The sequence below is a fragment of the Salmo trutta genome, chromosome 29 (genome assembly GCF_901001165.1).
Source record: "Salmo trutta chromosome 29, fSalTru1.1, whole genome shotgun sequence".
Lineage (NCBI taxonomy): Eukaryota > Metazoa > Chordata > Actinopteri > Salmoniformes > Salmonidae > Salmo > Salmo trutta.
Window position 1 is genome coordinate 11,451,043 of NC_042985.1, and position 13,550 is coordinate 11,464,592.

The 13,550-nt window shown below is 44.4% G+C and overlaps 1 protein-coding gene across 1 annotated transcript; it reads left to right on the forward strand.

Annotated features, from left to right (window-relative positions):
- The first annotated feature begins 2,879 nt into the window (after window positions 1-2,879).
- LOC115166915 (guanosine-3',5'-bis(diphosphate) 3'-pyrophosphohydrolase MESH1-like) lies at window positions 2,880-6,361 on the forward strand. The gene is made up of 4 exons (XM_029720841.1): window positions 2,880-3,069; window positions 3,757-3,812; window positions 4,030-4,270; window positions 5,280-6,361. The coding sequence occupies exons 1-4, from the start codon at window positions 2,958-2,960 to the stop codon at window positions 5,408-5,410; spliced, it is 540 nt and encodes a 179-aa protein (XP_029576701.1). The 5' UTR covers window positions 2,880-2,957; the 3' UTR covers window positions 5,411-6,361.
- Window positions 6,362-13,550: the final 7,189 nt, after the last annotated feature.

The window sequence follows — 13,550 nt, forward strand, 5'->3', positions numbered from 1 at the left end:
CCGATGACTGAAGTGGTATACTCCTCAATGCCATTGGATGAATCCCAGAACATATTCCAGTCTGTGCTAGCAAAACAGTGTTGGAGTGTTTTGCTGGTGCAGTGCTGGACTTTTGATAGAACCTGTGAGAGGATATAGGTAACAGTAATATTAGAGCAACATTACTGATTCAAATGTTTGACTAACTCCTATTACTACTAGTATTACTGCTACAAACTGCCATTGATAATTTTATGGTTTATTTTTTATTTATTTATTTCACCTTTATTTAACCAGGTAGGCTAGTTGAGAACAAGTTCTCATTTGCAACTGCGACCTGGCCAAGATAAAGCAAAGCAGTTCGACACATACAACAACAGAGTTACACATGGAATAAACAAACATACAATTAATAATACAGTAGAAAAATCTATATACAGCATGTGCAAATGAGGTAGGATAAGAGAGGTAAGGCAATAAATAGGCCATGGTGGCGAAGTAATTACAATATAGCAATTAAACACTGGAATGGTAGAATGTGAAGAAGATGAATGTGCAAGTAGAGATACTGGGGTGCAAAGGAGCAAGATAAATAAATAAATACAGTATGGGGATGGGGTACATTGGATGGGCTACTTACAGATGAGCTATATACAGGTGCAGAGATCTGTGAGCTGCTCTGACAGCTGGTGCTTAAAGCTAGTGAGGGAGGTAAGAGTCTCCAGCATTAGTGATATTTGCAGTTCGTTCCAGTCATTGGCAGCAGAGAACTGGAAGGAGAGGCGGCCGAAGGAAGAATTGGCTTTGGGGGTGACCAGTGAGATATACCTGCTGGAGCGCGTGCTACGTGTGGGTGCTGCTATGGTGACCAGTGAGCTGAGATAAGGCGGGGCTTTACCTAGCAGAGACTTGTAGATGACCTGGAGCAAGTGGGTTTGGCGAAGAGTATGAAGCAAGGGCCAGCCAACGAGAGCGTACAGGTCGCAGTGGTGGGTAGTGTATGGGGCTTAGGTGACAAAACGGATGGCACTGTGGTAGACTGCATCCAATTTGTTGAGTAGGGTGTTGGAGGCTATTTTGTAAATGACATCTCCGAAGTCGAGGATCGGTAGGATGGTCAGTTTTACGAGGGTATGTTTGGCAGCATGAGTGAAGGATGCTTTGTTGCGAAATAGGAAGCCAATTCTAGATTTAATTTTGGATTGGGGATGTTTAATGTGAGTCTGAAAGGAGTTTACAGTCTAACCAGACACCTAGGTATTTGTAGTTGTCCACATATTCTAAGTCAGAACCGTCCAGAGTAGTGATGCTGGACGGGCGGGCAGGTGCGGGCAGCGATCAGTTGAAGAGCATGCATTTAGTTTTACTTGCATTTAAGAGCAGTTGGAGGCCACGGAAGGAGAGTTGTATGGCATTGAAGCTCATCTGGAGGTTAGTTAACACAGTGTCCAAAGAAGGGCCAGAGGTATACAGAATGGTGTCGTCTGCGTAGAGGTGGATCAAAGAATCACCAGCAGCAAGAGCGACATCATTGATGTATACAGAGAAGAGAGTCGGCCCGAGAATTGAACCCTGTGGCACCCCCATAGAGACTGCCAGAGGTCCGGACAACAGGCCCTCCGATTTGACATACTGAACTCTATCAGAGAAGTAGTTGGAGAACCAAGCGAGGCAATCATTTGAGAAACCAAGGCTGTTGAGTCTGCCAATAAGAATGTTGTGATTGACAGAGTCGAAAGCCTTAGCCAGGTCGATGAATACGGCTGCACAGTAATGTCTCTTATCGATGGTGGTTATGATATTGTTTAGGACCTTGAGCGTGGCAGAGGTGCACCCGTGACCAGCTCTGAAACCAGATTGCATAGCGGAGAAGGTACGGTGGGATTCGAAATGGTCATCTGTTTGTTAACTTGGCTTTCGAAGACCTTAGAAAGACAGGGTAGGTAAAGGAAGTATTTGGTTATCTTTTCAAATGTAGCCAGAAAGGTCAAACAAAATAATACAAAAAACAATTTAGATGTCCTCCTTACATAGGAAAACACACAAAAAAAGATGTCTAAAATACATGTTTTTGATGCCAAAATACTGATCAAGTTGATCAGTTTTTTGGGGCAAACTATTACATTTTTGTAACTTCTTTCTGACAATAATCCCCCCCCCCAAATAAAAAAAATACAATATTTTTTTAATCATAAGCCCATTACAACATTTTGGTATAGATTTTTCCTTATTTGGACCAATGATTGGGTCTCACATGATGACTTAACAAATCACTTTATGCAGCAGATAATGTTCTTTCTCTCCTGTCAGTCCCTTGTTCGCCAGTGCTCTACCTCTCTGATCAGGGTCGCACAGCGGAAGTGGTGGGCGGGGCAGTGGGGAAGCTTTCCCCAGGTCCAGGCCTGGTACGTACTACTGGGGGTAGCCTACCCGTTCATCCACATGTCCACAAGTCTCTGCTTCCTAGACAAATCCAGCCCCTGATCATGACATTCAAACAAACCCCTGCTCATAATGGGGACTTTATGCAAAAACGTTCTTGTCTCTAATGAACACATGGACATTAGGACTAAGTATTGATTTACGCTCTATTATGAATAAAATCAAATAAAATGTATTTATAAAGCTCTTCTTACATCAGCTGATATCTCAAAGTGCTGTTCAGAAACCCAGCCTAAAACCCCAAACAGCAACCAATGCAGGTGTAGAAGCACGATGGCTAGCAAAAACTCCCTAGAAAGGAATACTGCTAAAAAAAAACACAAAATATATAAAGGTAAGGCTCATTCGTATTTATATTGTTTCGCAAGGATGCACACATTTTATCCCAATGCGATATGTTATCCTTGCTTCTGTAGAAGCGGATGTAACGTTGCGAGACTCTGTCTGACTTCGGACATTTAAAGAGAAGGCACTGACGCACAAATGACCGGTGAGATCTGCGACCGAAATAATGTGTTAGTAACTACTTTTACAGCATGAGTTCAGAATCGGTCGTTCTGTTGGAGACTGTCAACTTCGCTGCTGAAAAGCACCGCTATCAACGACGTAAAGACGCGGAACAAACGCCATATATCAACCACCCAATAGGTACAGTTGTTATAAAAACAATCTTAACAGATGCTAGCTAGTTAGCTTCTATGAATGGCTTAAGGACCTAACTAGCTACCATTAGTGCCTATTGATGATAGCTAGTATCTTCTGACCGGGGAAGTTTTGTTACGAGCCCCGACGCTTGTTCTGAACGTTAAAACACATCTTTTGCGGTACGGTTTTGGAAACACAAGGAACATATATTTCCTATTAGCTAGACAGTCTCATTATTTAACACAAGGTAAAAGTACTACACCTTTTTAGGGTAAGTGTTCCCACACAGTCTTATCTCCATGGTACAGCGCTTGTTTATTGAAGACAGAGGCGTTCGTGTGCTAATTAGCTGTCTGCATCTGTTACTGAAAGATGCTGTCAGCTGCATGTGTTAACCTGTTAAAACAGTGTACAGTAAGTGTATGTTTTGCATTTGGGAAATTATTGTTGATATAAACATTTGTTTCTAGAAATTTACTGTAATTGAGAATTGATTCATGTTTAGAGTATTTGGCGGTTTTGGCTGCAACTGCCAATTTGCCTCTGAACATGCAAGGTCCTTGGACAATAAGGAGTAACGTTAGCCTCTAGTCCATTATTGAGGGAGGTCCTTAAAAATAACTCTCTCACTACTCGGACTTCAGTGCGTGAATATCTGCATTTACATTTTCCGTGTTTATAATTTTGCAGGCGTGGCAAGGATCCTGAGCCATGAAGGTGGGATCACAGACATTGAAGTTTTGCAAGTAAGTGTTTTGTGTTTCAGACAGACTCAAAATACTTTCTTGCATACTTGTTCCTGGAGGTCAATATTTTAAATCGTAATGAAATTATATTATTAAGTATAGATAGATAAGTCAATGGGCGATGTTTTCATGAGCTTAACATTCAACATTTGTGTTATGAGTTTGTGTTAACAGGAAGGTCATGACTGATATTTATGTGTTTTCCAACTGTCCTCAGGCAGCTTTGCTCCATGACACAGTGGAGGACACTGACACCAGCATAGGAGAGCTACAGGCCATCTTTGGGCAAACGGTGGCTCGAATCGTTCAGGAAGTGACAGATGACAAGGCGCTACCCAAGCAGGAGAGGAAACGTCAGCAGGTGGAGCATGCACCTCATGCCAGCCAGCAGGCCAAACTGGTCAAACTGGCTGACAAACTATACAACCTGAGGGACCTGAACCGCTGCACGCCAACAGGTGATTGATTGTTGGGTGTCCAATCAAAAATGCATATTTGGACCCTCTGTGTAAAATATGTTAATTGTGTTGGTTATCCTATGAGAACCAATGGTCCAAACCCCATTTCACTATCATATAAACCCCATTTCACCATTCAAAGGTTATTGCAGTTTTTACTCTTGTAGGATGGCCAAAATTTGTGTGACTAAGTCAATGGAGGCCAGAGAGAAAAAGTGGTCAAAATAAGGAAAATTGCACAGCATTGTGTTAACTAGGCTAGAAGCTGTGTGGGAGTTAATTACCTGACAGGCTCACTTTTCTGTTGAACTAGTCATCTATCTTCCCGAATCCACAGGACTTAAAACAATATAGAGGTAAGATGGATATTGATTTTGAGACATGACATGTTAGCTTGTCTGCTATATGCATCCGCTGCTAAATCATGGCCGCTACTGCGGGATGGTAAATGTTGTCAGAAGTTAACTTAAATGACTAAGCAGTCGATGGACAAGGTATGACAGCAATCCATGCTTTGGTTTTGTTTTGTTATCCACCATTTCAAATGCTAACTTTTTAGCATTTGGCACATCCAATGCATGGGAATGGTATCTTTTATTAGCATTTTCACACGTCATGTCCAAATCTTAAAGTATCTATAAAAAAAAAGATACACTAATATATATATATATAACTCAATGTTGTTACTGTGTGAAAATGCTAATATAGGTACCATTGACTTGCATTGGATTTGTGCCACAAATGTGAGTGACTGATTCTTAAAAAATATATAATAGCAAGAGCTGCACCATCTAGTGGTTAGAAGCTGGTAAATCAGGATGCAGGGTGGGACATAAACCTAATAAATTCAATGACTAATTTCTCTGAACTGGGGAAACTGATCTTTATTTTCTAACTCTCTCTCTGGCTCGTTTCTTCTCTTTACTTGCTTCCCTCTCTGGTTGTCTGACTGTCCCTCTCTTTACCCCCGTCCCATATCTTATATTTAAATCTGTGTTGTGGTTGCCAGGTTGGTCGGCAGAGCGTGTTCAGGAGTACTTTGTGTGGTCAGCCCAGGTAGTGAGAGGACTGAGGGGGACCAACCCAGCACTGGAGAGACACCTAGAGGAGCTCTTCAAGCAGAGGGGGGTTGAGCTTTGACACCTCTCTACTTCTGACACAGGGTGGCACAACAGAGCAACTCTTGATGCACACTTTTGTAGAGTTCATGTGAAAAAATGTGAGTGTATTGTCTTCATATTTAGGAGCCTTCTCCATCGAATAAACTCTTAGCACTCATAAGGATTTATTTTTATGGGTAATTTATTATTCATTCATTCTACAGTAATTTGCATACATTGTCTGTAGAACTGGCAAACCATCAATGTCACCTTGAGTTTTCTCGCTGTATTGAATAAAGCAATGATATGTGTAATTTTGTAAAGACGAAAGGTTGTTGTGGAAATTCACCACCATGTCATGGAAATGACCACCAGGGACACTAAGTCAATCTTAAATGAATCATCCTTTATTATCAGCGCGCTGGAGAGTTTCCAACCAACTCAATGCACTATAGTACACATGTCAATCAGGAGCTCTGCTGGGGCAGTCCCAACTGTTGTCTTATATATGGCTATACACAGACAAGTTATATTTGCATAATTAATTCATCATTACCGTTTTGTATCATTCATGTGACCGACCAATACTGGTTTATAACATGTGACAGACCAATACCTCAAGGCTTCTTCTCTCTAAGCCGAGACCTTGAAACATATATTTTGTCTCTAAACAAAGGTCTGGGTGTACTGCCAAATTGTAGCTACTGATAGTGAGGATTCAGTCAGTCACTTGCATGAACATAGAAAACGGTTATTAGAAAAGCATATGAATAGAACACAGAAATTAGTTCTTGGAAAAGCACAAACGTTAAACATTTCCAGCACAGTTACTTTTGTAAATCATAGTTTGCAGGATTCATCTGAATTCTGATTTGTTTTATCACCTACATTGCATCAGTGGCCTTTTGTATCATTAATACTGACAATCAAAGATGGGGTAGTGAAAATAAATGTAATATTTATCCCCCTCAATAAAAATGTTATTACACCATTTTTTTAAACATTTGAATCATTTAGCAGACCCTCTTATCCAGAGTGACTTAGTTATTGCATTTGTCTTAAGATACTGTAGCTAGGTGGGAGAACTGCATAATCACAGTTACAGTAAGTACATTGTTCATAGATAAAGTAGCTATCAGCTAGGTCAGAGCTAGTAAGGTGGGAAAAGTCTAGTGTAAGTTAATGAAAGTCCTTTTTTGGGGGGGGGGGGGTCGTTTGCTGTAGGATTATTTAAGATGCTATTTGAAGAGGTAGGGTTTTAGATTTTTTTCTGAAGATGGGCAGGGACTCTGCTGTCCTAGCTTCAGGTGGAAGCTGGTTGGGGTGCTAGGACAAAGAAGAGCTTGGAATGGCCTTAGCGGGAGCTGTCCTCCTGTAGGAGTGGGAGGGCCAAGAGACCAGAGGTGGCAGAACAGAGTGCTTGGGTTGGGGTGTAGGGTTTGAGCATAGCCTGAAGGAGGGAGGGGCAGTTCTTGCTGCTCAGTAAGCAAGTACCATGTTCTTGTAGTATGCTCAAAACGATATTTTTGGTGGCGTTATGTTGATACAAATATGCATGCGGCATCCTAGTCCCATGTTGTACATCTGGGTTAAAGTGTCGTTATTACAGAATACTGTTGAAAAGTATCCCTGTTGGCTTCAACTACAAGTTAATCACAAATAAGTAACCTATATTATCATAGGGCATTCTATTTCAGTTGTATTATTGTAGCCAGATGTTTAACAAGTACAGCAATCTGAATTTTTGTCCTATTTTGACAAGTTAATCATACATACAAATGGTTTATGATGAAATCATATGCTATATTCCACGTTACTATTCCACACCCACATTGAGGTCAGTGATGTAGTGTAGGATATACTCAGGTATACGCCGTATACCCACTTATTTTTCAGTGGTCATTGCATATGCTCACTTCTTAATCCCCACTGGTACTTATCAAAGTAGTGTAGTGGAGGTATGTGCCGTATCAATTAATAGGGCTGATGGAACAGATTATTTCTTCACATTTTCGGCACAGCGATGTGCAAACTGCGGTAGGCCTACATGTGAATGTTTCAAAATGCAATTTGCGGGAAAACACCATTCTAAAATGCACACATAGAATTTCATTGTATGCTGTACCATTAAGATTTCCCTTCACTGGAACTAAGGGGCCTAGCCCGAACCGTGAAAAACATCCCCATTATTCCTCCTCAACCAAATTTTACAGTTAGCACTATCCATTCGGGCAGGTAGCGTTCTCCTGGCATCTGTCAAATGCAGATTCATTCGTCGGACTGTCCGATGGTGAACGCATTTCCACTGCTCCAGAGTCCAATGGCGGCGAGCTTTACACCTCTCCAGCCGATGCTTGGCATTGTGTATGGTGATCTTAGGCTTGTGTGCGGCTGTCCGGCCATGGAAACACATTTCATGAACGGAAAGGGGGATACCTAGTCAGGTGTACAACTGAATGCATTGAACTGAAATGTGTCTTCCGCATTTAACCCAACCCCTCTGAATCAGAGAGGTGCGGAAGGCTGCCTTAATTGACATCCATATCTTCGGTGCCTGGGGAACAGTGGGTTATCTACCTTGCTCAGGGGCAGAACTACAGATTTTTACCTTGTCAGTTCAGGGATTCGATCCAACAACCTTTCGGTGAAGCTCACGACAAACAGTTCTTGTGCTGACGTTGCTTCCAGAGGCAATTTGGAACTCGGCAGTGAGTGTTGCAACCGAGGACAGACGATTTTTACGCGTTACACGCTTCAGCACTCGGTGGTCCTATTCTGTGAGCTTGTGTAGCCTACCACTTCGCGGCTGAGCCGTTGTTGCTCTTAGACATTTCCACTTCACAATAACAGCACTTACAGTTGACCGGGGCAGCTCTAGCAGGGCAGAAATTTGACTTGTTGGAAAGATGGCATCCTATGATGGTGCCACGTTGAAAGTCACTGAGCTCTTCAATAAGGCCATTCTACTGACAATGTTTGTCTAGGGAGATTGCATGGCTGTGTGCTTGATTTTATACACCTGTCAGCAACGGGTGTGGCTGAAATAGCCGAATCCATCTCATGATCTACAGAAACACCTCTAACCAATCAACAGTGCTAAGTGCCTGCACATTAGAATTAAAGGGTAACTACACTCAAACCTCAAAAGTGGTCTCCTGATTTGGTTTAAGCATTGTTATGGACTTAGATAATACAATTACGGTGTTTTCTGTAAGAAATAATGTGTGACAGAACGAAAACCTCAAAAAAAATGGGGAAAAATGTGAAACCTGTGAATTTGTGACTCAGTTGGCAGCCTCATTTATCTGTTTAAAGAGTAGGCCTACTATTAGCTTACTTGCACAGTACAGCTTGGGTTGGTCTGACTGTGAAAGACCGATATGGGATTTATAATTTTAGGTCACTGTTTCTCATATATTTTTCCACACAGGGCGCCTTTCCTTCGCCGGATGAGCCGTTTGGCAAAATGAGAGAATACCCACTTCTCCAGGCACCACTACAGCCCTGATTGAGGTTAAACATGTATGATCAAATATGGTCAAGAATATTGAGTTCTCTGAACTTGCTACTGATTCTCTGTTGGAGGGATTTACATGTCAACTTTGGTTAAAGTTTATTCGTGTTCTTTGGACCGTGAGATTTTCTGAAGCTCCTGGGTAGAATTTGCTTAAAAGATGCAGGCGTTATTTGACTACGGGGTTCCTTTTTAGGCAATGTGTGTACAGGGCCCTTACTATATTGTCTTTCCCTGAATCCTCGCATCCACTTTCAAAGTCTCTCCCCTCTGACGCTGTCCTCCAATTCGTTTAGAGAAGGCGAGGAAAGAGGATGTGACCAATCAGGAAACCTATGAGGAAGAGCCATGGATTGGTTGGCAAGATTAAGGAGGCACTCTGATTGGTGGGTTGTGCGGACACGTGAGAGGGGTCCAGCAGAGTAGCAGCAGGGTCATAATAGCAGCAGCAGCAGTGGGGTCAGCTCCGCTCCACACTTACTGAGCACTGGGGCATCATGCAGACGAAGAGTAGCTTCACTGGTCTCCTCATCACTGCTCTGTGTGCGGTGGCCTCTTGTAAACTCGGAGAATATCACTATGTGTCTGAAGAGAAGACCTGGTCAGAGGCTCAGCAGTACTGTCGTGAGCACTACACTGACCTGGCCTTCATCAGCAACCAGGAAGAAGTAGATCAGCTCCTTTCCATTTCAAGGGGTGATTGGACCTGGATTGGTTTGCACAGAGATGCTAACGACCCTACAGGATGGACATGGTCAGGAGGAGAGAACTCAGCATTTAGGTTTTGGAAGTCAGGAGAACCAAACAATGCTGGTGGCATTGAGGACTGTGTCATGGTACAGTGGGATATGAGATGGATGGATTCGCTTTGCTCCCGGACACTCCCCTTCTTATGCTACAAGGAGAAGCTGATCCTAGTTCAGGAGATGAAGACGTGGGAGGAGGCTCTGGAGTACTGCAGGGATCACTACACCGACCTCCCCAGCCTGCTCTCTGAGACTGAACATCTCCAGGCCCAGAGCAAGATAGAGGCCGCCCAGACCGACCATGTGTGGACGGGTCTGATCTTCCTAGCCAGAGAATGGCTGTGGGTGAACGGGGACCACCTGGAGTACCAGGCCTGGTCCGGCGGGGAGCTGCCCCACTGCCCCGCCCAATACCTCCACTGTGGGACCCTGACCAGAGATGAAGAGCACTGGGGAACCAGGAACTGTGAGGAGAGGAGGAACTTCCTCTGCTACAGAGCGTGAGCCCCAGTGGAGAGAGATATTACTGTAGTAGATATGATCATCTATGAATGCTCTCTACTTGTTACTAGTTAACGCTGTGATTGATTATTCACTCTATTTACTTGTTGGTGCATATAAACTTATTGGGTTTAACCCACGGGGCGGCAGGTAGCCTAGCGATTAGAGCGTTGGGCCAGTAACCAAAAGATTGCTGGTTGGAATAACTGAGCCGACAAGGTGAAGAATCTGTTGATGTGCACTTTAGCAAGGCACTTAACCCTAATTTACTCCAGGGGCACCATACTACTATGGCTGACCCTGTAAAACAACACATTTCACTGCACCTATCTGGTGTATGTGACAATAAGTCATATCTTTTTTGGTGTGTGTTTTCTACAATAGTCTACTATTTTTGTACCTATAGATACCGTGGTTATGATAGTGGGTGCTTTGTGTGTACACAGACCAGAACACTGGGCACAGATGTCAGTTCAATGTCTAGTTTTGATAACATTTAATTGAGTTGGTAATTAACTTCTTTTTTTTACCATGTCATTCGATTTAGGAAGGGTAAAAAAAATATACAAGAAATCACGGAATTCCTTCAGGTTGATGACTGCAAATCCAATCAGTTTTCCGCTTTGATGCATCCTCATCAGAATGAAAAACAGTAACAGTAGATATGAACGTACACATCATGTATTGTACATCATGTATTGTATATCATGTATTGTATATCATGTATTGTACATCATATATTGTATATCATGTATTGTACATCATATATTGTATATCATGTATTGTAAATCATGTATTGTATATCATGTATTGTATATCATGTAAGGAAACCAACTGTTGGTATGAAATAAATAATTAACTTAGACAAAGACCTTCCTTCTCATTTTTATTGGTGCACCTAGAAATAATAATAGATAGCAGAACAACTAATTGAAAGATCACAACTTCTCATTGATAACCTGTCATGTACCATGAAATATGTATCTGAAATTGTGAAAATATTAAGTATTTACATGGTTTATGGTTACAAAAGGATGTAATCCAAAATACACTTGAAGGAAACTGTCACGACTTCCGCCGAAGTTGGCTCCTCTCCTTGTTCGGGCGGCGTTCGGTGGTCGAAGTCACTGGCTTTCTAGCCATCGCCGCTCCAATTTTCATGTATCCATTTGTTTTGTCTTGTTCCCTGCACACCTTGTTTTCATTCCCCAATCAATCTACATGTATTTATTCCTCTGTTCCCCATCATGTCTTTGTGAAAGATTGTTTGTGTTACGTGTTATTTGTTGACGCGCCAGACTGGTTTGGTTTTATCGTGGTATTTCACGAAGATGTTTATTGTTAAACATAATTCTTGTGACTTTTTTGCGCGTTTTGCACTTTTGCCTCAATAAAGTGTGCGCCTGTTCACAAATCTCTGCTCTCCTGCACCTGACTTCGCTACCAGTACGCACACACGACAGAATCGTTCACCTACCATGGAGTCAGCAGGAGCAGGTACCCCGGTCAGAGGAGTCGAGGAGCGCGTCCAGGAACACGCGGCAATGCTACATAATCTCGGTGCCATGATGGACCGCTGGGAGAGACAGGAAGTCTCTCCAGCGCCTCGACCAGCGCAACCGGGGTTACCTCTACCTGTCCCGTCCGGATCCAGCTCCAGTAGGATGCTTCTCTCCCTTCCCAGGGAGTATGATGGGACGGCCGCACAATGCCAGGGGTTCCTTTTACAACTGGACCTATACCTGGCCACTGTTCACCCAGCTCCCTCAGGAAGGGAGAGAGTATCCGGACTCGTCTCATGCCTCTTGGGGAGAGCTCTGGAGTGGGCAAACGCCGTGTGGGGAGAGGAAGACGCGGCGTTGGACCACTTCGAGGAGTTCACCCGCCGCTTCTGGGCCGTCTTTGACCATCCACCCGAAGGTAGAGCGGCGGGGGAATGACTCTTCCATTTGAGGCAGGGGACGAGGAGCGCACAGGATTTCGCGCTGGAGTTCCGGACCTTGGCCACCGGAGCAGGATGTAACGACAGGGCCCTCATTGACCACTATCTATGCAGCCTGTGTGAGGACGTCCGACAGGAGTTGGCCTGCAGGGATGCCACTATCACCTTTGACCAACTGGTGGATCTGTCCATCCGGTTGGATAACCTGCTGGTCATCCGTGGACGTCCTGAGGGGGCTCTGTCGGTTCCATCTCCCAGCACTCCCGCTCCGGTGCCCATGGAGTTGGGAGGGGCTGCTCGTAGGGAGGCTGGAGGTGGGGCCTTCACATGCACCATCTGTGGCTGCAGAGGGCACACTGCCGGTCGGTGCCGGGTTGGTCCCTCTGGGAGTCGAGGCAGCAGGCAGGGCACTCTGGCGTCACCCCGGGTGAGTCTGCACCACTCTCATCCAGTCCTCTGTTGTCCACCTGTTTGTACCTCTTTGTTTCCCTGAGTTCTCCCCACATTCCCAGCATAAGGCGCTCATTGATTCAGGCGCAGCTGGGAATTTTATCGACAGAGCGTTAGCTCTTAGTTTAGGGATCCCAATTATTCCTGTAGATAGACCTTTCCCGGTTCACGCTCTGGATATTCGACCATTAGGGTCTGTGCTAATCAGGGAAGCCACCATCTCCCTGGCCATGGAGACGCAGGGGGGTCACAAGGAGAGAATCAGTCTCTTTCTCATTGATTCTCCTGCGTTTCCCGTGGTACTAGGCCTTCCCTGGTTGGCTCGTCATAACCCCACCATTTCCTGGCAACAGAGGGCTCTCACTGGGTGGTCGCGAGAGCGCTCAGGGAGGTGTGTTGGGGTTTCCGTTGGTGCTACCACGGTGGAGAGTCCAGACTAGGTCTCCACCGTGCGCATTCCCCCAGAATATGCCAATTTGGCTCTCGCCTTCTGTAAAAAGAAGGCGACTCAATTACCACCCCATCGACAGGGGGATTGTGTGATAAATCTACTGGTAGACGCTGCACTTCCCAGGAGTAATGTGTATCCCCTGTCACAAGCGGAGACGGTGGCTATGGAGACATATGTCTCCGAATCCCTCCGTCAGGGGTACATTCGGTCCTCCACTTCACCCGCCTCCTCGAGTTTCTTTTTTGTGAAGAAGGATGGAGGTCTGCGCCCGTGCATTGACTATAGAGGTCTCAATCAAATCACGGTGAGGTACAGTTACCCGCTACCTCTTATCGCCACGGCGATTGAGTCAATGCACAGGGTGCGCTTCTTCACTAAACTGGATCTCAGGAGTGCGTACAATCTGGTGCGTATCTGGGAGGGAGACGAGTGGAAGACAGCGTTTAGTACCACTTCAGGGCATTATGAGTACCTCGTCATGCCATACGGGTTGATGAATGCTACATCAGTCTTCCAATCCTTCGTAGACGAGATTTTCAGGGACCTGCATGGGCAGGGTGTAGTGGTGTATATCGA

Excerpts from the sequence above, each read along its gene's own strand:
- LOC115166915 (XM_029720841.1), top strand. The coding sequence starts at position 2,958 with ATGAGTTCAGAATCGGTCGTTCTGTTGGAGACTGTCAACTTCGCTGCT. Across the intron at positions 3,070-3,756 it reads ATATATCAACCACCCAATAG|GCGTGGCAAGGATCCTGAGC; the intron begins GTACAGTTGTTA and ends ATAATTTTGCAG. Across the intron at positions 3,813-4,029 it reads CAGACATTGAAGTTTTGCAA|GCAGCTTTGCTCCATGACAC; the intron begins GTAAGTGTTTTG and ends AACTGTCCTCAG.